Genomic DNA, 25000 nt, shown 5'->3' on the forward strand with positions numbered 1-25000 from the left:
ACCCATAAACTCTCTGTCTCTGTTCTCTCTCTCTCTCTCTCTCTCTCTCTCTCTCTCTCTCTCTCTCTCTCTCTCTCTCTCTCTCTGCTTATTTGTTTATTTTTTGCGTTTATTTGATTGTTTTCTTGTTTTTTTTCTTTTGTTTTCTTTTTACTACTACTACTATTACTACTACTACTACTACTACTACCACTACTACTACCACCACCACCACCACCACCATCACCACCACCTTCCACTCAATCATTCATCCACTTCCTCGTATGGAGAATGAGTCACCTTTCCCATCAGTGAGTCAGGGTTAGCTACTGCCCATAGGAGGAGGAGGAGGAGGAAGAAGGAGGAGGAGGAGGAGGAGGAGGGGGGCACTTAAATATTTCAATAGTTCAGGAAAATGTCAGGTTATGTAATGGTTGGGTGCTCTCTCTCTCTCTCTCTCTCTCTCTCTCTCTCTCTCTCTCTCTCTCTCTCTCTCTCTCTCTCTCTCTCTCTCTCTCTCTCTCACTAACTTCACTAATGGTCTTTTCTTCTTTTCCCCTTGCCTAATGAACTAAAAACTAACTAACTTAACCTGGCCACTCTCTCTATCTCATTTCTCACCTAAATACCCTTCTTTCTCTCTCTCTCTAACTTTACTAACGATCTTTTTCTTCTCTCCCTCTTGCAGATGAGATTTGGACAGCCACCTTCACTAACGACCCTTTCCTTTTTTATCGTAAAGAACTAACTTAACCTGGCCACTCTGTCTATATCATTTCTCACCTAAATACCCTTCTCTCTCTCTCTTTAACTTCACTAATAACCCTTTTCATTTTTTCCCTCTTGCAGATGAGATTCGGACAGGCACTTACCGCAACCTGTTCGCGCCCAACTCCCTCCACACTGGCAAGGAGGACGCCGCTAACAACTACGCTCGTGGGCACTACACCGTTGGTATGTATTCTTATTAACTGACTCTCCTTCTTTCTCTCTCTAACTTCCTTTCTCTATTTTTATACCCCTCTTCCTTTCCTTCCCCTTCTTCCTCTCCCCTCCTCTCTCCTATTCTTCCCTTCCCTTTTCTCTCTTTTCCCCCTCCCCATTACCTCCATGCCCTCTCCTTCTTTCTCCTCTTCCTTTCCTTCTCTCTCTCTCTCTCTCTCTCTCTCTCTCTCTCTCTCTCTCTCTCTCTCTCTCTCTCTCTCTCTCTCTCTCTCTCTCTTCTCCATTCAATCCTTCCCCTCTTTCTACCCTTTCAATCCTAATGATCACTCTTCTATCCTTCCCCTTCCCATCTGTTCCTTTCCCTTCACGCCTCTCCCAATGATCACTCTCCTATCCTTCCCTTCCACGCTTTCCCTCTCCTCCTTCCCCTGCCTCACCCTCCCTCCCTTCCCCACAGGCAAGGAGCAGCTGGAGGTCGTTCTGGACACCATCAGGAAGCAGCAGGAGGCGTGTTCGGGGCTTCAAGGGTTCCTGGTGTTCCACTCGTTCGGCGGGGGCACGGGGTCAGGCTTCGGGTCCCTCCTCATGGAACACCTCTCGCTCGACTACGGGAAGAAGTCCAAGTTGTGTTTCTCCATCTACCCCGCGCCACAGGTGAGGGAGAAGGGGGGAGGGGGTGAAAAGGGGGTGGTAGATGATAGGGGGAGGTGTGGAGTGGGGTGTGAGGTGGAAGGGAGGGGTGTGAATGGAGTGGAATGGTGCGCTTTCCTTCCCTTTTTTTCCTTTTAATGTTTTGTTTTGTTTTCCTTTCTTTTCCTTTTCATATTGTGTCCCTTTCCTTATTTTTATTCATATTTTCTTCCTTTCCTTTCCCTTTTCAATTCTGTCTTCCCTTTCTCTCCCTCTTCATTTTGTCTTCCTTTCCTTTCCCTTTTAAATACTGTCTTCCCTTCCTCTTCCCTTTCTCTCCCTCTTCATTTTGTCTTCTTCTTTCTTCCCTTTTCTGTCTTCTTCCTTTCTTTTCATTTCTTCCCTTCCTTTCCCTTTTAAATACTGTCTTCCCTTCCTCTTCCCTTTCTCTCCCTCTTCATTTTGTCTTCCCTTCCTTTCCCTTTTAAATACTGTCTTCCATTCCTCTTTCATTTCATATTATTTTCCCTTCCTTTTCTTCTCCCTTTTCTTCCCCTCTCCATTTTGTCTTCCACTTCTTCTGTTCACATTACAATCCCATCCTTTTCTCCTTCTCCACATCCTTAACCACCCTCCTCCACCTCCTCCTCCTCTTCCACCAGGTGTCAACAGCCGTGGTGGAGCCGTACAACTCCATCCTCTTCACACACACCACGCTGGAGCACTGTGATGTGGAGTTCATGGTGGACAATGAAGCCATCTACGATCTTTGCCAGAGGGGCCTTGGGATCATGAGGCCAACCTACACCAACCTCAACAGAATGATCGGACAGGTGGTTTCAAGGTAAGCTGGTGGGGTGGTATGGTCGAGTAGGTGGTGGTGGTGGTGGTGTGGTCGGACAGGTGGTTTCAAGGTGGGGATGGTGGTGTGGTGGTGTGGTTACGTCTGTCTATCTATCTGTCTATCTGTCTGTCTATCTGTCTGTCTGTCTGTCTATATTTCTATCTATCTTCGTCTTTTCCTTCTATAGTGAGGAGAAATGGAGAAGGAAGGTGGGAAGAAGAGGAGGAGGAGGAGGAAGAGCAAGAGATGGAAGAGAAGGAAGAAGAGGAGGAGGAGGAGGTAGAGAGAGAAGAGGAATAAGTAGAAAAGGAGAAGGGAAAGTAGGAAGAAGAGGAGGAGGAGGACGAAGAGGAGGAGGAGGAGGAGGTAGAAAAGGCGAAAAATAAGAGAACAAGGAGAAGGATGGAGGAGATAGAAAAGAGAGGAGGAGGAGGAAGAGCAAGAGATGGAAGAGAAGGAAGAAGAGGAGGAGGAGGTAGAGAGAGAAGAGGAATAAGGATAAGGGAAAGTAGGAAGAAGAGGAGGAGGAGGAAAATGAGGAGGAGGAGGAGGAGGAGGAGGAGGAGAAAGACGTGAAAGAGGTACAAGAAGAAGAGGAGGAGTAGGAGGTAGAAAAAAGAGGATGATGAAAAAAAGGAGGAGGAGGAGGAGGAGGAGACATGTAACATAACCTCCCACTCTTCCAGCATCACGGCGTCCCTTCGGTTCGACGGCGCCCTCAACGTAGACCTGACGGAGTTCCAGACCAACCTCGTGCCCTACCCGCGCATCCATTTCCCACTGGTGAGTCCTCCAGGATCGACCTTCTGATCATGTAAACAATCAATATCAGCTGATCGTCTCCCTTTCCCTGACTTCTTTTTCTTCGTGTTGTCATCCTATTCTTATCCATCTGCTCACCCTTCCCTTCCCTTCCCTCCCCCAGGCCACCTACGCCCCCGTGGTCTCGGCGGACAAGGCGCAGCATGATAACTTTGACGTTCGAACCATCACCGCCAAGTGCTTCGAACCAAACCAGCAGATGGTACGTGTGTGTGTGTGTGTGTGTGCTATTAAGTGATGTAGTGTTAAGTAATCTGACTACTACTACTACTACTACTTCTACTACTACTACTACTACTACTACTACTACTACTACTACTACTACCATTATTACTGTTCTCTTTTCCTTATTTTTCTCCCATTACTACAAACTTAACCACCTTCCCCCTCCTCCTCCTCTTCCTCCCTTCCTTCTCTTCTCTTTTTCCTTTCCTTCCTTTTATTTCTCTCTATCATCCTCTTGCTTCTATACTACTTAAACTATCCTCTTCTTTTCCTTTGCTTTCTTTATCACTGTCTTCCTCCTCCTCCTCCTCCTCCTCCTCCTTCCTTCCTTCCTTCCTTCCTTCCTTCTCTTTTTCCTTTCTTTCCTTCCTTTTATGTCTCTATCATCCTCCTCCTTCCACTTCCACTATCCTCTTCTATCTACACTATCTCTTCCTTTTCCTCTCCACCCACCCACTGCTCCTCCTCCTCCTCCTCACCTCCTCTCCCTCCGCAGGTGAAGTGTAACCCGCAGGAGGGGAAGTACATGGCCTGCTGCCTTCTCTTCCGCGGTGACGTTGTGCCCAAGGACGTCAACGGAGCCATCGCTGAGCTCAGGACCAAGAGAACCATTTCCTTCGTCGACTGGTGCCCCACGGGATTCAAGGTAGAGAGAGAGAGAGAGAGAGAGAGAGAGAGAGTGTGTGTGTGTGTGTTTGAAGATACCCTAAACTAATATAATTCTTCCTCACTCTCCTATTAATGTTATGCAACCCAGGGATTTATTTTTTGTCTGGCAACACCTCACATGCCCTCACCTGCCCTAACCTCATCCTACCTTCCCTTCCCTTCCCTTCCATTATCTTTCCTCTCCTGTCCTAACCTTCCCTTCCCTTACCTTTCCTTAACTGCCCTAACCTTCCCTTCCCTTCCCTTCCCTTCCCTTAACTGCCCTAATCTTATCTTCCCTCACCTGTCCTAACCTTCCCTTCCCTTCCCTTCCCTTATCTTATTTTCCCTCACCTGCCCTAACCTTCCCTTCCCTTCCCTTCCCTTCCCTTCCCTTCCCTTCCCTTAACTGCCCTAATCTTATCTTTCCTCACCTGTCCTAACCTTCCCTTCCCTTCCCTTCCCTTAACTGCCATAATCCTATCTTCCCTCACCTGTCCTAACCTTCCCTTCCCTTACCGTCCCTTCCCAGGTGGGCATCAACTACCAGCCGCCCACAGTGGTGCCCGGCGGAGACCTGGCCAAGGTGGAGCGTGCCGTGTGTGTGCTGTCCAACACCACTGCCGTCAAGGATGCGTGGAAGAGACTGGACAAGAAGTTTGACCTCATGTACTCCAAGCGAGCCTTCGTCCACTGGTATGTGGGCGAGGGCATGGAGGAAGGTGAGTCCACTGTGTGTGTGTGTGTGTGTGTGTGTGTGTGTGTGTGTGTTTTCAGCAAAGGAGACAGCTCAAGGGCAAAAAAAAATAATAAAACAGTAATGAATATAAAAGCCTGCTACTTGCTGCTCCTAAAAAGATTACGGAGTGGCCAAGAAAAGAGGTCATGTGTGTGTGTGTGTGTGTGTGTGTGTGTGTGTGTGTGTGTGTGTGTGTGTGTGTGTACCTAGTTGATTTATTTTTTTAGCAAGTGTTGTTTTAGATTCATGAATAGTTTTTAGAATAATATATCTTGTTTTTAAGGTCATTCCAGGTGTCAATGCATACACACACACACACACACACACACACACACACACACACACACTTCAAACTTTAAAAAAAAAATAGACTCCCACAAAATACATTAAATTTGACTGACAGTAATTTAGACCAGACCAAAAATAAATATAATAATAATAATAATAATAATAATAATAATAATAATAATAATAATAATAATAATAATAATATCTACCCACCCCATTAGAATCCTACCCCATACATCCTACCAATACCCCTTAATCCTCCTCCACCATGCCCCCATAGCTATCATTCCCCCATATCATCCCCACCCCCCGTACACCCCCTCATACCATGTCCGCCCGTCTCCACAACACAGGCGAGTTTTATGAGGCCCGAGAGGACACGGGAGCGCTGGAAATGGATTATGAGGAAGTGGAGGACTCAGCCGACCTCACCGACTCAGAGAACGAGGAATTCTAGGCGACCCTCTCCTCCTTCCACTCCTCCTCCTCCTCCTCCTCCTCCTCCTCCTCTCTCTCTTATCCCTTTCATCCCATTTCCAGGTGATTAAGTAAGGTGTGTCTCTCTGCACCTTTACCTGAGTATGGTCGCTGTTACCTGTAATCACCATTCGCTCCCTTTTCTCTCCCTGCCACATTTCTAAGTGCCAAAGTTCACCTGGTTGTCACTTTCACCAGCTGTCACTTTCCATGTCATCCCCAGACCCCTTCACACCTTTCTCACCTCACCCAAGAAGATCCTCTCCTCCTCCTCCTCCTCCTCCCTCCTCCTCCTCCTCCTCTTCATTCTAATTTCTCGCTCCCTTTCATGATCCCATTTCCAGGTGATTTAGTGAGGTGTGTCCCTCTGCACCTTCACCTCAGTGTGGTCGCTGTTACCTGCAATCACCTCTCCCTGCCCTCTCTCCCCGTGCCACATCACCTAGCTGGTTGTCACTTTCACCTGCTGTCACATTCCACTTCACATCCCCCCCCCCCTCTTTCACCTTCCACCTTATCCCAGGCTCATTGGGGGCTACTATGCTTGCTGAACTCTCCCAAAATCTCACTGCCCTCCACTCCCCTCCACCCCACAGCCAGGAATTTCTTACTTTTTTTTTTTACAGCACAGCAACTCAAGGGCAACAAAAAGAAGATGTAAAAAAAGAAAATGCCCGCTAACTTTGTACTTTCTACGTTAATACAAGGATGTCAGAAGTAACAACGTAAAAAAAATTCAAGCCCCTTACAATAGAAATACCCAAAACATCAAAAAGTCAAGCCCCATACAATAGGATTACCCCTAAAAAGTTGTGGCTAGTGTCTCGGGGCCTGGGTCTCACCTCTCACCTCACCCAAGAAGTACCGTAAATTTGATCGACACACCTGCCACTCACCTCCCGCTTCACCTGTCCCCTCACTCACCTGTCCCCTCAGCCATCCTCACCTGGCTTTCCCCTCACTCACTCTCCTCCACTTTCACTCCCATATATACCTGTGCTGTACCAAAATGTAATACGTGGCGTGTCTGAGTTAACGACAGGTAAATTTATGAGTGAGTATAGCTTTCCCACCTCACCTCACCTCACCTCACCTCACCTCACTCACCTGGCCAATTAAGCAATCTCTGAGGAAGGCAGGTGACTGTATACCGGCTTGACCACTGACGGCAACTGTATTCCCACTGTAGACTCTTGACGGCTGAACTCCACACACACACACACACGCACACACACTCACATTGCTTTTCTATGTATACACCCCCAATGACACACACACACACACACACACATACATTAAGAACATTTTCCTCCCTTTTAGACACAATTATCCATTTTAAACCGTTACCTTATCACTAGGCTTATAAAACTACCCATGGCATTACTAACACAACCTCTACCAAAGCCTTAAATATAGGTGTGTAAGCCCAGAATTGTCTCAGAATATGTACCCCAAAAAACACTATCTTAACACCCATATTATTTCGCTTAGTGCATGTTTAACCCTGACGTAGATTTTCGACCAAGAACCGCACCCCTCGGCCAGACCCTAAGGAACGTTCTACCCCACAGGCGAGTTTGCCGAGGCGCGGGACGACCTTGCGGCTCTTGAACTTGATTACGATGAGGTGGAGGAGAACCCAGGAACGGACGGGGAGGAAGAGGAAGGTTACGACTACTGAGGAGGCGAAGGTATGAGAGGAGACTTGATACATAGCTACTAACACGGCCTCCACTACTACTACTACTACTACTACTACTACTACTACTACTGCTACTACTAACCACGTCACTTACAATACTAACTTATTAGGAAGGTTTCGACTACTGAGAAGGTGGAGTTTACGAGTGGAGAGTTGAAAGGTAGCTACTAACAACTTCGACTACTACTACTACTACTACTACTACTACTACTACTACTGCTGCTGCTACTGCTACTACTAACCATGTCACTTACAATACTAACTTACGAGGAAGGTTTCAACTACTGAGAAGGTGGAGTTTACGAGTGGAGAGTTGACCTGTAGCTTCTAACTGCAAAGAGTGGATAATCATCTACTTACAGTCCATCTACTTACACTACTACTACTACTACTACTACTGCTGCTGCTACTACTAACCTCATCCTGTGTTGTGTTAATAAGTGTTGCTGAAGGGACTAGGAGAAGGAAGGGAAGGGAAGAGAAGGGATGCTGTGTTGGTTTTGTGTTGCTGAAGGGACAAGGAGAAGGAGAGGGAAGGGAAATGAAGGGATACAGTGTTAGTTTTGTGTTGCTGAAGGGACTAAGGAAGGGAAGGGAAGAGAAGGGATGCTGTGTTAATTTTGTGCTGCTGAAGGTACTAAGGAAAGGGAAGAGAAGGGATGCTGTGTTAGTAGTCAAATTGAAGGGATTAGGGAAGGGAAGAGAAGGGATACAGTGTTAGTTTTGTGTTGCTGAAGGGAAAGGACAAGGAGGTGGAAGGGAAGAAGGGATACAGTGTTAGTAATGTGTTGTCCGTCGTGGCGTTGTGTTACGTGACGATCATTACATATAAGTTTGTGTTGCTGTCGTCCGTTCCAGTGAGTTACAAAAATATCCCCACCAAACGACAGCAGTGACATTGATGTAGCCCCTCGCTGGAACGGGCCCCGGCAACACAGCCCTTTCTAAAACCACACTCACAGATCATATAATTTTCCATGTTGCAAAAACAAAACTAAAAACAAACAAAAAATGAAGGGGAAGGAGAACTGTATATTTAGTGACTCATCACTAGTTTGTAAGCGTTGAAGCAAATACTAATGCATAGGTATAGGTAATGTAAGCTCCGCCTTACTGTAGTTGTCTGTAAAGTGCGCCAGGCCAACACTGAGAAGCCAGGCTTTAGACTAAGTTATGTTACGTATCTGTTCCTCACCTTTTGCAACACTAGCTCACGACACACACACACAACCTGATAGTTTTTGGTCATGTTCTCAAACGTTTCGAGGCTCACACACCAGACCTCGCAAGGCTTTGGTGCAGGTTGTGTTAGTACCAAGTATCAAACTATACAAATTAGTTCAGGGAGGCAGTGGCTGAGTGGTCAGCGTGCCGACGCCGTGTCCAGGAGGACGCTGGTTCAAGTTGTGGCTGCCACCACAGCTGGGACTTTTAAGTTCCTGCCAAGTGGTCCATGACTACCTGTCCTGAGGACTTCCTGTCAACCCAGACTCTTGATTCTCTCTCTCTAAAAAGAGGCTCAAAGATGAGCTCCGAGGGGCAGCATGAGTCAAGCAAGATGGCACCACTTGCCTGTGCCACAACGGGCTGGGCCAACCATCAGGCCCCGCCAAGAAAGACCACCCCAGCTATTGGCTGAAATGTAAAGAAAAAAACCTTCCATGGGTAGTTTTATGAGCCTAGTGAGAGTTGAACAAGGCTTTTCCACCATCAATGTGAAGCACACCCCGAGAGCCTGACCAGCCTCCTCTGCGGCCTTGGGAGAGTGTTGTCGTGTGAGCCAGAAGCGTCTGAGAACATGAGGTTTAGTCTTAAGGCTTTGTAGGTCTTGTAGTGCTTAAGGTTTTGTCGTCCTTCACTCAGTGCTAGAACCATCCCCGCTGCTGCTGCTGCCGTCCTCTGACCTCTGCCCAAGCTTGCAAAGGCACTAAACATCTGTGATAACACAATCCGTCCATCCCAGCTCAGCGCAGGTTTGATGAGGAACCAGTCAGCCGTCCGTCCACCACCAGAGCTTTACACACACAATGAGATGAATAAAGATGAATAAAATAAATGACTATGAGGAAGAATAGTTTTGGTTCAGTGTGCTGCTTCATATCATTACACACACACTCTTCTTCTCTCTCTTTCCTTCACTCATTCCTCCTCTTATTTCTCTGTTACTCTTTCCTCTCTTCCTCCTCTTGTTAGCTTCCTTCTCTTCTCTTTTCCTTTTCTCTCCATCTCTTTCCTCCACTCATTTCTTCTCTTACTTTCATCTCCCTCATCTCTTCATCAATCTTTCCTCTCCCTCTCCTCCTCCTCCTCCTCCTCCTCCTCCTTTTTACTTTCCTTTCCTCTCATGTCTTTACCACACTTCCTTCTCTTCCTCTCTTTCCTCCTCTCATTTCTTCCTGTCTTCTCCCTCCTCTCTATCAGTCTTTTTCTTCTTCCTCCTTCAGTTCACACACTCGCCCCGCTAGCAATGCCTGTTCCTTATAGATTAACAGTACGTATATATTTGCTAACATTAAGGACAAATAAATAAGACCTTTCGGGAGTATTTCATTCTGTCTTGACCCTTCGTATGTGTGTGTGTGTGTGTGTGTGTGTGTGTGGTACTAATGGTATGTGCGTCTGTGCATGTGTGGGGTAGTTGTGTGTGTGTGTTTGTGAAGAAGAACATACACTCCCAGGTCTTTCTCTGCCTCTGTGGTGGATAGTGAAGTGTTTCCCATGTGGTATTGGTGTGCTGGATATCCCTTCACTGGTAGCCTGGTAACATACACTCCCAGGTCTTTCTCTGCCTCTGTGGTGGATAGTGGAGTGTTTCCCATGTGGTATTGGTGTGCTGGATATCCCTTCACTGATAGCCTGGTAACATACACTCCCAGGTCTTTCTCTGCCTCCGTGGTGGATAGTGGAGTGTTTCCCATGTGGTATTGGTGTGCTGGATATCCCTTCACTGGCAGCCTGGTAACATACACTCCCAGGTCTTTCTCTGCCTCTGTGGTGGATAGTGAAGTGTTTCCCATGTGGTATTGGTGTGCTGGATATCCCTTCACTGGTAGCCTGGTAACACACACTCCCAGGTCTTTCTCTGCCTCTGTGGTGGATAGTGGAGTGTTTCCCATGTGGTATTGGTGTGCTGGATATCCCTTCACTGGTAGCCTGGTAACACACACTCCCAGGTCTTTCTCTGCCTCTGTGGTGGATAGTGGAGTGTTTCCCATGTGGTATTGGTGTGCTGGATATGTCCAAACCACCAGTGGAAGCCAGTCACAGCGGATGGGTTAAAGAGAGCCTCACAAATCACTTTAGTAGTTTAATAAAATATATATCCATACAAGGTTGATCATGGGGAAAAGAATGACAGTATAATACGTTTGCCACATGTAAAGCAGTACCAGCGAACATCTCCCCTCGGCGACGTTCCACGGAGCAAAGGGAACCATCGGAAAACAGCGTGATAATATCGTCTCTATATATACAGAAAACAACACTTGGGTATGGTAACACTGATGCGCTGGGAGGGAGACAGACAGCTTGGCAGGCAACACACCTTAATTGTTTACAGGTAATGCCATGGTGTTGCTGCTGAAGGAAGGTTATATATGTACTCTCTCTTTAAAATGAGTGTCTGTATATATTGATGTATAGTTACGTTGCTTAGAGTTTGGGTCCGAGAGTGAGTGTGAGAGAGAGAACATATGAGTTAGAGAGCAAGAAAGTGAGAGAGAGAGAACATGAGTGAGAGAGAGAAAACAAGAGTGAGAGAGAGAGAACACTTTAGTAAGAGAGAGAGAGAGAGAGAGAGAGAGAACAAGAATGAGAGAGAAAGAACAAGAGAGAGAGAGAGAGAACGGAAGTCAGAGAGAACAGTAATGAGAGAGAGAGAACAGGTCAGTCAGAGAAGAGAGAGAGAGAGAACACATCCATAAGAGAACAAATGAGAGAGAGAGAGAGAACAAGTCCACTAGAGTAAAGAGTGTCTCCTTGCTAACTGGTCTGCCTATAAATTCAAGAAGTAGACTCGTGCTTCTTATAATGTCATACGAACACAGACTTGGAATGTGGGTTGACCAGCTCCACCAAAATCCACAAGCTCCACCAAAATCCACAAGCTCCGCCAAAATTGACAAGCTCCACCAAAATCAACCAGCTCCACCAAAATTGACAAGCTCCACCAAAATCGACCAGCTCCGCCAAAACTGACCAGCTCCACCAAAACCGACAAGCCTCCGCTCAATACGTTACCATCCAACGTAAAACCATTCCAACGGTTCCTAGGCCTAAAAAAACGTACCAGGCTTTAAAAAAATCAAACACAGTAGCAATATACAGAAAAACGCAAGTACGGAAAATCAAACACAAGTGGAATATGAAGCCTAAAAAATTCACTTCACTGTTTCCTAGGCCTATAAAAAAAATCCAAGCCTAAAAAAAAAAAACAGTGGAATATACGAAAATCACGAATGCGGAAAATCAAATACAAATGGAATTATGAATTTTTCTGAACGCAAAGCATGAAGCTGACCGCACACAGCCTACACACACACACACACACACACACACACACACACGTGATCACATAAATAACAGACTGATACACACACACACACACACATAACACCACATAACATCACACAGGTATCATAAGTAATCAGTATAGGGTGTCCAAATGTATCCAAGCATGGCAAACCCAAACACACACACACACACACACACACACACACACACACACATGCACGCCCGGACGAGGAGAGTTGTGCGCCAAACGTGTCCATATCTTGGTCGCCGGTTGTGAATGAGGAACGAAAACAAACGGATAAGAGGAGTGAAGGGAGGAATGATAAAGAGAGGAGGAGGAGGAGGAGAAGGGAAAGGCAGAAAGAGATAGAAGAAGAGGAGGAATAAGCAAGAGAGAGGGGGAGAGGAAAGGGGATGAAATGAAAGAGAGAGAGAAAGAATGAAAAAAGGAGATAGAAGAGAGAGGGAGAGAGTAAGAAAGGGAAGGAGAGAAAGACAGAAGAGTGAAGGAATTTGTGATAAAGAAGAGGGAGAGAGAGAAAACGACGGAATAAGAGAAAAAAGAAAGAAAAAAAGCAGAGAGAGAGAGACAGAAGAGAGAAGGAATTTGTGATAAAGAAGAAGAGAGAGGAAACAACAAAATAAGAGAAAAAATAAAAAAAGGAGAGAGAGAGAGTGTGTGTGTGTGTGTGTGTGTGTGTTAATTCTCGTTTGGTATCTGTTACCTCTTGTTTACTTGTTTACTCTCACCTCTGTCTCAATTCTTGTGTATTTCCTTGTTTGTGTTCCAAGGCAATGGCTGCAGAACTAAGTCTTATTATCCTGCAATTTCTCAGCCTTGATTTTCGAAGCGGCAGGAGGAGAAGAAGCAGGAGGAGGAGGAGGAGGAGGAGGAGATATCTTCATCTTCCCATCCTTAGCGTCCTTAGAATCCTTGGTATCCTTGACATCCTTAGGCTTGACCACAGGATCGCTCTTAGCCCCAGGAGGGAGCGCCTTTTTGACACTCGAGCTTGGCAGGACTGGAGATGACGATGGCCCTATTTTCGGTGACCCTCTTTCGACCTTCTTCCCAGCATCCTTGGGGTCCTTCAAAGCCGCCGCTGCAGGTTCGCCGCCGTCCTTGGTCTCTGGCGGCTTCCCTGCGTCACCTGCCTCCACCTTCCCCTCCGCCGGTGCCTTGGGGTTTGCGTCCACGGCGGGCCCCTTGGTGGTGTCTGCCGGAGCTTGCGTTTGGGGTAAGGGCGCTATGGCCTGGTTTGTCGTCCCTTTGGCCTCAGGTGGGGAGAAGAAGTACAGCTGTGGGGAGGGAGAAGGGGTGAGAAATGTGACATGGAAAAGGGAGACAGGAAGAGAGCGGACAGAAGACAGGAGAGGAGAGACTAACAGGAAAGGGTGGAAGGAATAGGAAGACAAGGAAAGGAAGCAGAGAGAGCTGGGTGAGAAATATGACAGGGAAAAGGGAGACAGGAAAAGAGCAGACAGAAGACAGGAGAGAAAACACAAAGACAGGTGACTAACAGGAAAGGGTGGAAGGAATAGGAAGACGAGGAAAGGAAGCAGAGAGGGGCGGGTGAGAAATATGACAGGGAAAAGGGAGACAGGAAAAAGAGGACAGAAGACAGGAGAGAAAACACAAAGACAGGAGACTAACAGGAAAGGGTGGAAGGAATAGGAAGACAAGGAAAGGAAGCAGAGAGAGCTGGGTGAGAAATGTGACAGGGAAAAGGGAGACAGGGAAAGAGAGAAGACACTTGACTCTAATGACACTCAACTTTAATTGTAGATCATTACTGGTGATTACAGGGCAGTTTTAAGGCCTGGAAATGATGTATGCAATGTTCTGAGTATACCCACCATGAAGCCGAGAGCGAGTGTGGCGTGGGAAAGGGAGACTCTAATGACACTCAACTTTAATTGTAGATCATTACAGGGCAGTTTTAAGGCCTGGAAATGATGTATGCAATGTTCTGAGTATACCCACCATGAAGCCGAGAGCGCGTATGACGTGGGAAAGGGAGACTCTAATGACACTCAACTTTAATTGTAGGTCATTATAGGGCAGTTTTAAGGCCTGGAAATGATGTATGCAATGTTCTGAGTATACCCACCATGAAGCCGTGAGTGCGCATGACGTGGGAAAGGGAGACTCTAATGACACTCAACTTTAATTGTAGATCATTATAGAGCAGTTTCAAGGCCTGGAAATGATGCATGCAATGTTCTGAGTATACCCACCATGAAGCCGAGAGCGCGTATGATGTGGGAAAGGGAGACTCTAATGACACTCAACTTTAATTGTAGATCATTATAGGGCAGTTTTAAGGCCTGGAAATGATGTATGCAATGTTCTGAGTATACCCACCATGAAGCCGAGAGCGAGTGTGGCGTGTAGAAGCAGGATGACCACAGCGATCCCAATGGCTATCTGCTTGGAATCGTGTGAGAGCGAGGGCCACACCGTCCGCACCAGCACACTGCCACTTAGTATTGGCGCCACTATAGCCAGGCACCACTTGAACCACGGCTGAGGCACGATCCACAGCACCTACACACACACACACACGCACACACACACACACACACAAGGAGAGAGAAGGTTGTTAGTGTTTTGTTCTTGTTTTATATCTAATTATTATTATTATTAGTCTAACTCTTTACTCACTTTTCTCATTCTCATTTTTCTCATTAATCTGTTTTTCTGCTGTTATTTATTCCATTTAGTTTTATGGGAGTTTAGAGGAAGTGAATTTATCTGTAAGTTATTTGTATTTGAACTTTATATATATGCATGTACGCCCTTCTTGGCAACACACACACACACACACACACACACACACACACACACACAGAGAAGGTCATAATATTCCCCTCTTTCCAACTTACGAACATCTCCAAAACTCATTCTTACCAACACCAAAACAAACACTCCTTTCCTTACCCCCATCAGACTTCCATCACCACCAACACACACACACACACACACACACACACACACACACACACACACACACACACAGAGAAGGTCATAATTTTCCCTCTTTCCAACTTACGAACATCTCCAAAACTCATTCTTACCAACACCCAAATCTGAACACTCCCTTCCTTACCCCCATCAGACTTCCATTACCACCAACACACACACACACACACACAGAGAAGGTCATAATTTCCCCCCTTTCCAACTTACAAACATCTCCAAAACTCATTCTTACCAACACCAAAACATAAACACTCCCTTCCTTACCCCTATCAGACTTCCATCACCACCAACACACACACACACACACACACACAAACACACAGAGGTCATAATTTTTCCCTCTTTCCAACTTACAAACATCTCCAAAACATAAACACTCCCTTCCTTACCCCCATCAGACTCCCACCACCACCACTACCAACAACAACAACACCGCCACTCACCGACACAGGGACGAAGATAGCAAGAGAGTATCCGTATATCGAGAGCAGTTCCAGAAATGATATCTTGGCCCTGGATCCCCTCAGCGCCAGCACACCCCACATGGCCAACGGGACAAGCCAGGCGTAGGCGAAGATGGCCGAGGCTGCGAGGGTGACTGCGGAAGGAAGGGGGAGCAGGTGAGTGAGGTGCTGGAGGTGTGTAGCAGGTGTTGGGGAGATGAAACAGGCTTGGAATGGAGGGATAGCTGGTTTGGGAAGGTTGGAATAGCAGGAACAGGCTTGGAATGGAGGAATAGGAGGTTTGGAATAGCAGGAACAGGCTTGGAAATGAAGGTTTAGCAGGTTTGGGAAGGTTGGAATAGCAGGAACAGGAATGGAGGAATAGGAGGTTTGGAATAGCAGGAACAGGCTTGGAATGGAAGAGTAGCTGGTTTGGGAAGGTTGGCATGGCAGGAACAGGCTTGGGAGTGAAGGTTTAGCAGGTTTAGGAAGGTTGGAAAAGCAGGAAGAGGCTTGGAATGGAGGAATAGCTGGTTTGGAAAGGTTGAATAGCAGGAACAGGCTTGGAATGGAGGATTAGCAGGTTTGGGAAGGTTGGCATAGCAGGAACAGGCTCGGAAAGGAAGGTTTAGCAGGTTTGGGAAGGTTGGAATAGCAGGAACAGGCTTGGAAAGGAAGGTTTAGCAGGTTTGGGAAGGTTGGCATAGTAGGAACAGGCTTGGGAGTGAAGGATTGGCAGGCTTGGGACGGTTGGAATAGAAGGAACAGGCTTGGAAATTAAGGTTTAGCAGGTTTGGAATGAATAAAAAAATGATTGATCAGGCAATACATTCCTTCCTTTCCCTCTCCATTATAATCTATCTCAGTTTCCCCTCCATAGAAAATATTACACTGCTCAGTTTCCCCTCCATAGAAAATGTTACATTGCTCAGTTTCCCCTCCATAGAAAATATTACATTGCTCAGTTTCCCCTCCATAGAAAATATTACACTGCTCAGTTTCCCCTCCATAGAAAATATTACATTGCTCAGTTTCCCCTCCATAGAAAATATTACACTGCTCAGTTTCCCCTCCATAGAAAATATTACACTGCTCAGTTTCCCCTCCATAGAAAATATTACATTGCTCAGTTTCAGTTTCCCCTCCGTAGAAAATATTACATTGTTTTCCTTCCCTTCAAATATCACACTACATCCCTTCCCTTCCCTTCCTTTACCACGACACCCCTTCCTTTCCCTTCAATCATCCCGTCACCCTCGCGTCCCTTCCTACACACACACACACACACACACACACACACACACACACCTTTGCGGAACTCGTATCTCCAAACGTAGGTTTCCTCGGGGCTTGTGGCGAGGTAGCTGGCCAGGTTACCGGTGATTCCAGTGGCGAAGGTCAGGGTCAGGCAGATCCAGAACGGCCCTGCGGAGATTAGGTTACGATAAAGTTTGGTTCTATTTCACTCAGTCTCTCTCTTGTCTTCTTTTTTTAATCATTGAAGAATAGGTTGTTGTGAGGTTATGATGAAGCTAATTTTATCTTTTTTTTGTTTCTGTTTATTTTTTTCCGATTATTTGTGAAAGGACCGAAACCCAACACTCCCTACAAACCCGTCTCCACACCCGCCACTCACCATACAGGTCCGGGTTGGGTCTGATGTAGGTCTGCAGGTAGCTAACACCAGGCTTGGGCACCATGGACCAGATTATCCTGTCCCCAACCTGCTTGCTCTCCACGTCAAAGAACTGCTGATAGAACTCGAAGGTCCAGAACGATGGGCCGGCCTTGAGGGAGCGTGGGTCCTTGGCCTCACCGTCACCCATGAGCTGTGGGAGAGGAGGGAGTAGTGGTGGTGGTGGTGGTGGTAGTGTTGTGTTGACCATGGGAGGTTGTGGTGTGGGGGAGGGAGGGTGGATTGTGGTGGTTGTTGATGGTGGTGGTAGTGGCTATGAGGAGGGAAAATAGTAGTGGTTGTAAGATGGTGGTAGTGGTTGTTTAAGTGTGGTAGTAGTCGTAATGCTGGTAGTGAGGTTGTCGCAGGATCAAGTTGTATATATGTATGTATTTATGTATGTGTATGTAGTATGGAAAGTTGGAAAGTTTGGTTTAGTCAGCACAACTTCCGTGGTCATATGCCGGAGAGACAGAAGGGGAATGAATTATAGGAGAAGGGAACAGACCCCAGGAGACGGGACACAACCCCTGATTAATACCTGGTACCCATTCACTGCTGGGTGGACAGGGGCGTAGGGTGTCGAAAAAGTCGCCCAAACTTTTCCACTCCGCCCGGGAATCGAACCCGGGCTCTCTTGGTTGTGAGCCGAGTGTGCTAACCACTGCACCACGAAGCCCCTGTATGTAGTATGGATGGGGGGGGGGGGTTTAGTGCTGTAGTGGGTAATAAGAAGTCTTACTATGAGGTCTGAAAGGCAGTTTATTTCGAAGCTAACACAAATGAGTTGACAAGTGGCGATCATGGAATTTATATGGCATAGCTTAACAAATTCTAAAACTCAAGTGTCCCTTACAAAACCTCTCCTCTTACTTTTTTTTTTTTCTCTGTCAAGGACCAGCGAATATCACTCTTTTTGTTGACGTTTTTCCTTAATTCCCTTGACCTGCCTCCATTGCCGTAGAAAAATAAAACAAATAAAAAAAAACTCCACAATCGCTCTCTCTCCCCTCCACATCACTCCGCCGTAACCACAAACACCTCATAGCGATGGTTGATGCCAGGGAGCGTGTGCAGTCGCGTCCGTGAGCCGAGCGCGCCGAGATGAGGATCCGGGATGAGGTAGAACACTCGTCGCACCCTGGAGTGAAGCAAAGCCATGGCGCACATCATACACGGCTCATGCGTCAGGTATACGTCACAACCAGTGCATATGTAGGAGCTGCTGGTGGTGGTGGTGGTGGTAGAGGTGGTGGTGGTGGTGGTGGGTGATTTTGAAGTGGTATAATTCCTGTTCTTCTCTTGTTTTTCCTGTTTTTCTGTTTTCCGAGGGTTGTTTTTCTTCTGTTTGTCTTCTGTAAGTGTCAATTCTTCCTTGGTCTCTGTTTCCATATTGGTGTTTTCTTCCTGTTTTCCTGTTTTGGTGTTTCTGTTTTCTTCCTGTTTTCCCTGTTTTTCTATTTTCCGAGGGTTGGTTTTCATCTGTTTGTCTTCTGTAGGTGTCAATTCTTCCTTGGTCTCTGTTTCCATATTGGTGTTTTCTTGTTTTTCCTGTTTTCCTGTTTTGGTGTTTCTGTTTTCTTCCTGTTTTTCTGTTTTCCGAGGGTTGGTTTTCTTCTGTTTGTCTTCTGTAAGTGTCAATTCTTCCTTGGTCTCTGTTTTCCCAGAGCTGTTTCTTTCCTGTTCATCCTCTCTCCAATTTGTGTGTGTGGTTTCTTGCTTGTTTTCAATTTTCCCAGAGCTGTTTCCTTCCTCCTCTACCTTTCCTACATCTGTATCTGATAATTCTTGCTTCTTTTCTGTATTTCCTGTGCTCATTCTTTCCTCTTTTTCCTCTCCTATATCTGTATGTGTCATTTCTTGCTTGTTTTCAATTTTCCCAGAGCTGTTTCCTTGCTCCTCTACCTTTCCTACATCTGTATCTGATAATTCTTGCTTCTTTTCTGTATTTCCTGTGCTCTTTCCTTCCTCTCCTTTGTCTGTATGTGTTAATTTTTGCTTGTTTTCAATTTTCCCAGAGCTGTTTCCTTCCTCCATTTCCTCTCTCTGTTTGTTTACCTCCAGCGTCCACACTCCTCCGCCCTGCAGCGCTGCGACCTCATCCACCGCCACCATCACCGCATGCTGGAGTGGGTGCAACAGCCTCCTATCCCCCGCCACGCTAACCACCACTCCGCTACCCCCATCCACAACAACACACCCAATTGACGGGTTCCCGGACGCATTAGCCTGTCGCCCGGCCTCTATCGCTCGGTTCATATGTCGTGCAATGTCGTCGATTTCCTCAGAGGTGAAGAATGTGTCAGATGCAAGTCGTGTGAGGTACGCGTCCTCATGGAACACACACGGCCAGAGAATCGTGACTTTTTCGTACATTTCGCGTAGTTTCGGTGGGTGACGCGGCGCCCTACACACATATACGTCACGCGTGTAGTACTGGGTGTCGACGCGCATATCCTCAAGGCAGGAAAACACACGATTCACCTCCGTATCGTCCAAGGATGTGACATTTTCGTGTGACTCCAGGACAGGGATGTTTAAGGTCTCGGCGAAGGTCAGGTAGATCAACATTGCGTCCTGGTTCGGTAAGTCCTCGGTGGTCATGCCAAGTCGTGCCACCTCGTCTCTAGGTACCCGACGTACTCTTTTAAGGTGCGTCAGGGCAGGGACGGGGAGGGCAAGGGACAGCTGCTTCACCGCCAGGGATGTGTGTCTCTTCTCCTTGATCCTGAGGGCCGCTATGTGGGTGAGGGCCGGCTCCCCCTTCACCCAGTCCGCCAGCACGGCCCTCACCTTCACTTGGGGGGCTGTCAGTGCCGTGGTGGGTAGCGTGGCACTCTCTGTTTTGTGTCTTTTTACCCTGTGTGGCATCTGCAAGGAACAAACGGCCTCATTCCCTCCCTTGGGCGAACTTACGGACTTAAATATTCTTGTAAAAAGCGTAAAACTAAACGGGATATATGAGTTACCCTTGTTGCTATATTTTTTTTCTTTCTTTTCTCCAATTGATATTTTTTGGGTTAGTTTTTTCATCCATAGTTTCTGATGGTGTTTCTTCTCTTCTTTTGGGCGAACTTACAGACTTAAATATTCTTGTTGCTATATTTTTTTTCTTTCTTTTCTCCAATTGATATTTTTTGGGTTAGTTTTTTCATCCATAGTTTCTGATGGTGTTTCTTCTCTTCTTTTGGGCGAACTTACAGACTTAAATATTCTTGTAAAAAGCATGAAAGTAAATGGAATATATGAGTTTTCTTTGTTTTGGGTTGATATATTTTTTCTATTTTATTCTTTCTTTTCTCCATTTGATATTTTTTTGTATAGTTTTCAAATCCATAGTTTCTGATGATGTTTCTTCTCTTCTTCATCTTCGTCTTCTTGTTTAACGTCCTTATTTTCGCAAGGGTTGGACAGGATGTTTGGATGTGTGTGGATGTTATTTGAAAGATGTGATAGTTTACCTTCATATGCAGTGGTACATATACTGAACCATAGCCATCATCATACTCAAACACCCATCATATGTAGTCCTAAACATACTGAATCATAGCAATCATCATACTCAAACACCCATCATATGTAGTCCTAAACATACTTAACCATAGCCATCATCATACTCAAACACCCATCATATGTAGTCCTAAACATACTGAACTATAGCAATCATCATACTCAAACACCCATCATATGTAGTCCTAAACATACTTAACCATAGCAATCATCATACTCACACACCCATCATATGTAGTCCTAAACATACTTAACCATAGCAATCATCATACTCAAACACCCATCATATGTAGTCCTAAACATACTGAACCATAGCAATCATCATACTCAAACACCCCTCATATGTCCTAAACACACTTAACCATAGCAATCATCATACTCAAACACCCATCATATGTAGTCCTAAACACACTTAACCATAGCAATCATATTTGAATACTTATAAATAACTATCATATGCAGTTTCTTATATGCAAACTCTCTCTCTCTCTCTCTTTCTCTGAATAAATGAAAACTATCTTACAACATTTTTCTTTTTTTTATTCCTCCTCTTCTCTCATTCTTCTCTCCCTCTCCATTTCTGCCTACACTTCCCTCTTCACTTCAGCACTCTCTCTCTCTCTCTCTCTCTCTCTCTCTCTCTCTCTCTCTCTCTCTCTCACCGTGTCATGCTCCGTCTCCTCCTCAGCTGTGTCGGGGAACTCTGAGAAGTGGATGGTCTGCTCATGCTTGCCTCCGCCTCCTCCACCCGCCGCTCCCCCAACAGGCTGTGTCCGTGTGTCCCCAAAGTCTGGAGGGAGAGCAAGACAACAGTACCATCATCAGCATCGTCACGGTCAGTTTTGTCAAGTTTTTTTCCTGGTATTGATGGTCTTGTGTTGAAGTAAGATTTTTTAAAGATGTTTATGACTAGTTGGTCTTGTTCTTTCTGTCTTTCAACTTCTAATTGTTTCTCTTAACCACTGACTTAACCCGGTAGCAGCGACGGGCCAAATTTGTGGCTTTACCGTGTAGCAGCGACGGGCCAAATTTGTGCCATGATATAAACCCCCCAAAATAGATGATGCATAAACTGATCACAAATGCGTTGATATATATTATGAAATGGTTTGTGTGAGTGATGATTTATCTCATTTTTCTCGCTTAGAGGGACCATTAAGAAACATGATCCCCGCTGCTACCGGATTAAACACCACCACTTTAGGACACTTGTTTTACATACCTTGGAACTGCAGGTCCATACTTAGCTCCTGGTCATCATTCTGAAAATATAAAATGCATTAGGATTATAAAAAATATAGTATAGTTTGTGAATATAGTTTCTTCCTAATAAATTATAGAAGGAAAAGTAGCGAGAAATGGAAAATATGAATACAGAAAGGACATTGGAAAGAAACAAGAAAGAAAAGAAAAGAAAGACACGAAATAAAGAAAATCAGGGGGGGACATTGCAAAGGCTAACCCCGGAACATCAACAGAACAGAACAGGAATAATGCAAATAACATCCTGGTGGTGTAAGAGGGACGGAAAGCCACGCAGCAACAACCAAAAAAAATATCCTCCTTTTTCTAAGCGTGTCATGCACCCGTACTGTACATGACGTGCCCGGCGCATTACCAAGATCAACACTTAACGTTAACCAGCCGCATCTCCCGTACTGAACACGTACTGAACCCATTACCTGACCCCGCAGAGACATGACGGCCTTCTCTCACCCTGTGTCTCGGTGCGTCTGTATGGCCACCAGGATAACCAGGCTGCTACGTTGGCACTCTTCACACGCCTATTTCACCCATTATTCACCCTTTTCCCGCCTCGCCCCACAGATTAAATGGGTAAAAATGGGTGCTCTTTTATTTGGGCAGGTGGTCGAAGGTGTGGAGGTGTTAGTATGGGAGGAATTACCTGTATATCCAAGACAGCGAACCCCCCCTTGGACGCCGCCATGATGGTTGCCTTGTTTACGTCACTGTCAACAAACGCCCGAGACTTAGGCCGAGACCAAGACTATTCTGGGTTTTGTACGGGGTTACTATTACACGACTCTTTAATATATTTTCCTCATTTTTAAGGCATATGAGACCGAAAAACAGTAAACAAAGTAAAGAAAATAACACGACGAGGAAGGAAACAGGTAACACAACGGATATTACTCGATTTTTTCTGCTCTTCGTCTCATCAGCTCTCCTCCTCTTACTGATAGTCTTCTACCTCTTAAATTCGTCCGCCATGTTGCCTCTCTTTCTATCTTCTATCGATATTTTCACGCTGACTGCTCTTCTGAACCTGCTAACTGCATGCCTCCCCCTTCCCGCGGCCCCTCCTCTGGCCTTGCTAAACATGACTTTCTACTCTCATCTCTGTGCCGCCCAAATCCCTTATGCAAGAGTTAACCAGCATCTTCACTCTTTCATCCCTTTACAACTTTCTACTCTAGCTCATCCCTATACTGTCGAAACCCCTTATGCAAGAGCTAACTAGCATCTTCACTCTTTCATCCCTTTACAACTTTCTACTCTAGCTCATCCCTATACTGTCCAAACCCCTTATGCAAGAGCTAACCAGCATCTTCACTCTTTCATCCCTTTACAATTTTCTACTCTAGCTCATCCCTATACTGTCCAAACCCCTTATGCAAGAGTTAACCAGCATCTTCACTCTTTCATCCCTTTACAACTTTCTACTCTAGCTCATCCCTATACTGTCCAAACCCCTTATGCAAGAGTTAACCAGCATCTTCACTCTTTCATCCCTTTACAATTTTCTACTCTAGCTCATCCCTATACTGTCCAAACCCCTTATGCAAGAGTTAACCAGCATCTTCACTATTTCATCCCTTTACAACTTTCTACTCTAGCTCATCCCTATACTGTCCAAACCTCTTATGCAAGAGTTAACCAGCATCTTCGCTCTTTCATCCCTTACACTGGTAAACTCTGGAACTGCCTCCCTTCGTCTGTATTTCCTCTTGCTTATGACTTGACCTCTTTCAATAAGTGTGTATGGCTATCAATTAAGACACCTCTCCACCCGAAATTGACCTCTCTTTTGGCTATTCTATACTATATCTTCTGTTGTGGGAGCGGCAAGTAGCGGGCTTTTTTCTACACTGTTGCCCTTGTGTCGACTCGTAAAAATAAAAAAAAGAGTAAATTATTAGTGAAAATCAAACTTGTAGGACATTGTATTAGGATTATCTATTTGTATATGTGCCTCCAACAGCGATGATAGGCTTTCTTGAGGGGCATATCTCTTTATCAACGGCCCCAGCTGGATACTGAAGCGGTCGAATTTTCTTTATAGTGGGTACCGTGATGTGCGACTCTTACGCCCCCTTAATATAGTTCTCATGGAGGGGTGAGGTACTGACCCCTCTGCTGCCGCCTTCCCACGGGGCTAATGAGTCAATTATGGGAGCCCCCGTAATTACTGGGCTTAGAAGTGAAGGAAAAACGTTCGCGTCCACTTAACTCATTGAAAAAGGAAGGGATGGAAAGTATCATGGCGCCAACCCAAGCTATTATTATTATTATTATTATTATTATTATTATTATTATTTATTCCATTATTACAAACTTTATTTTCCTCCTTTTCCTTCTCCTCCTCCTCGTTCTTCTTCTTCCTCCTCCTCCTCCTCCTCCTCCTCCTCTTATTTTCCTTATAATTTCTCCTCCTCCTACTCGTCCTTCCTCCTCCTCCTCCTCCTCTTTTTTCCTTATAATTTCTCCTCCTCCTACGTGTACTCGTTCTTCCTCCTCCTCCTCCTCCTCCTCCTCTTCATGGTCATCTTCCTCTTGCTTATTTTCCTCTTCATCTGTGTCCTCCTCCTCCTCCTCCTCCTCTCCCATTTATCTCATCCCTTTTCTTCTCTCTTCCTCTCTCTCTCCTTCTCTCCCTCTCTCTCTTTCACGCTTATAAACAATACGAATATACGCCATCTCTCTCTCTCTCTCTCTCTCTCTCTCTCTCTCTCTCTCTCTCTCTCTCTCTCTCTCTCTCTCTCTCTTCATCAAATCAAAGTACTTCATATACCTAGTTTCCTCCTCCTCCTCCTCCTCCTCTTCTTCCTCCTCCTCCTCTTCTTCCTCCTCCTCCTCCTCCTCCTCTTTGCCCCACCCAGAATGCAGTAACGGAGGAAAAGAGAGAACAAAGAGAGAGAGAGAGAGAGAGAGAGAGAGAGAGAGAGAGAGAGAGATGCCCCCCTTATTCCACCTTCCACTTCTCTCCCTCCCTTCCCTTCCCTCCTCTTCCACCTCCTCCTCCTCCTCCTCCTCTATGTCCAGTTCCTCCCCGTGTGGTCACTCACGCCATGGAGGTCACGTGGCGTGCGTGCGTGTGTGCGTGTATGTGTGCATGTGTGTGTGTGTGTGTGTGTGTGTGTATCCTTTTTATCCTTAATTTTCTCCTTTTTTTTATTTTTTTTCTTCTCCCTCCTCCTCCTCCTCCTCCTCTCTCCCTTCTTTCCTTCTTTTCTCTATTCATTATTATTATTATTATTATTATTATTATTATTATTATTATTATTATTATTATTATTATTATTATTATTATTGTTAGTAGTAGTAGTAGTAGTAGTA

The 25000-nt window shown here is 45.7% G+C and overlaps 2 protein-coding genes across 9 annotated transcripts in view; one reads left to right on the top strand and one right to left on the bottom strand.

The window, feature by feature from the left end:
• Positions 1 to 15330, top strand: part of LOC126982115 (tubulin alpha-1 chain-like) — a 32852-nt gene extending 17522 nt beyond the window's left edge. For 2 of the 5 annotated variants that reach the window (XM_050833902.1, XM_050833899.1), the window contains exons 3-10: positions 829 to 933; positions 1382 to 1578; positions 2217 to 2398; positions 3085 to 3181; positions 3324 to 3422; positions 3942 to 4091; positions 4626 to 4815; positions 7169 to 9837. In XM_050833902.1, coding sequence (XP_050689859.1) covers positions 829 to 933; positions 1382 to 1578; positions 2217 to 2398; positions 3085 to 3181; positions 3324 to 3422; positions 3942 to 4091; positions 4626 to 4815; positions 7169 to 7278 — 1130 coding nt within the window. In that variant the 3' untranslated portion in view covers positions 7279 to 9837. Of the gene's footprint in view, positions 1 to 828; positions 934 to 1381; positions 1579 to 2216; positions 2399 to 3084; positions 3182 to 3323; positions 3423 to 3941; positions 4092 to 4625; positions 4816 to 5473; positions 5661 to 7168; positions 9838 to 15192 lie in introns of those variants that run through there. The other 3 variants (XR_007734560.1, XM_050833901.1, XM_050833900.1) reach the window with 3 other exon arrangements.
• Positions 12537 to 22438, bottom strand: LOC126982113 (protein YIPF1-like). Of its 4 annotated transcripts, XM_050833898.1 has the most exons (8): positions 22329 to 22437; positions 21645 to 21684; positions 21085 to 21212; positions 16874 to 17066; positions 16546 to 16662; positions 15238 to 15392; positions 14177 to 14359; positions 12537 to 13110 (listed from the first exon to the last, which is right to left on the bottom strand). In XM_050833898.1, exons 1-8 carry the CDS (start codon positions 22368 to 22370, stop codon positions 12619 to 12621), a joined length of 1350 nt encoding a protein of 449 aa, XP_050689855.1. In that variant the 5' UTR covers positions 22371 to 22437; the 3' UTR covers positions 12537 to 12618. The 4 variants fall into 4 exon arrangements, with proteins under 4 accessions (XP_050689855.1, XP_050689854.1, XP_050689852.1 ...); XM_050833897.1 differs by lacking the exons at positions 12537 to 13110; positions 14177 to 14359; positions 15238 to 15392; positions 16546 to 16662; positions 16874 to 17066 and adding exons at positions 17655 to 18673; positions 18818 to 19783 and having other exon boundaries at positions 22329 to 22438; XM_050833895.1 differs by lacking the exons at positions 12537 to 13110; positions 14177 to 14359; positions 15238 to 15392; positions 16546 to 16662; positions 16874 to 17066 and adding an exon at positions 17655 to 19783 and having other exon boundaries at positions 22329 to 22438.
• Between the last annotated feature and the right edge of the window lie 2562 nt (positions 22439 to 25000).

Source organism: Eriocheir sinensis, chromosome 50 (genome assembly GCF_024679095.1).
Source record: "Eriocheir sinensis breed Jianghai 21 chromosome 50, ASM2467909v1, whole genome shotgun sequence".
NCBI lineage: Eukaryota > Metazoa > Arthropoda > Malacostraca > Decapoda > Varunidae > Eriocheir > Eriocheir sinensis.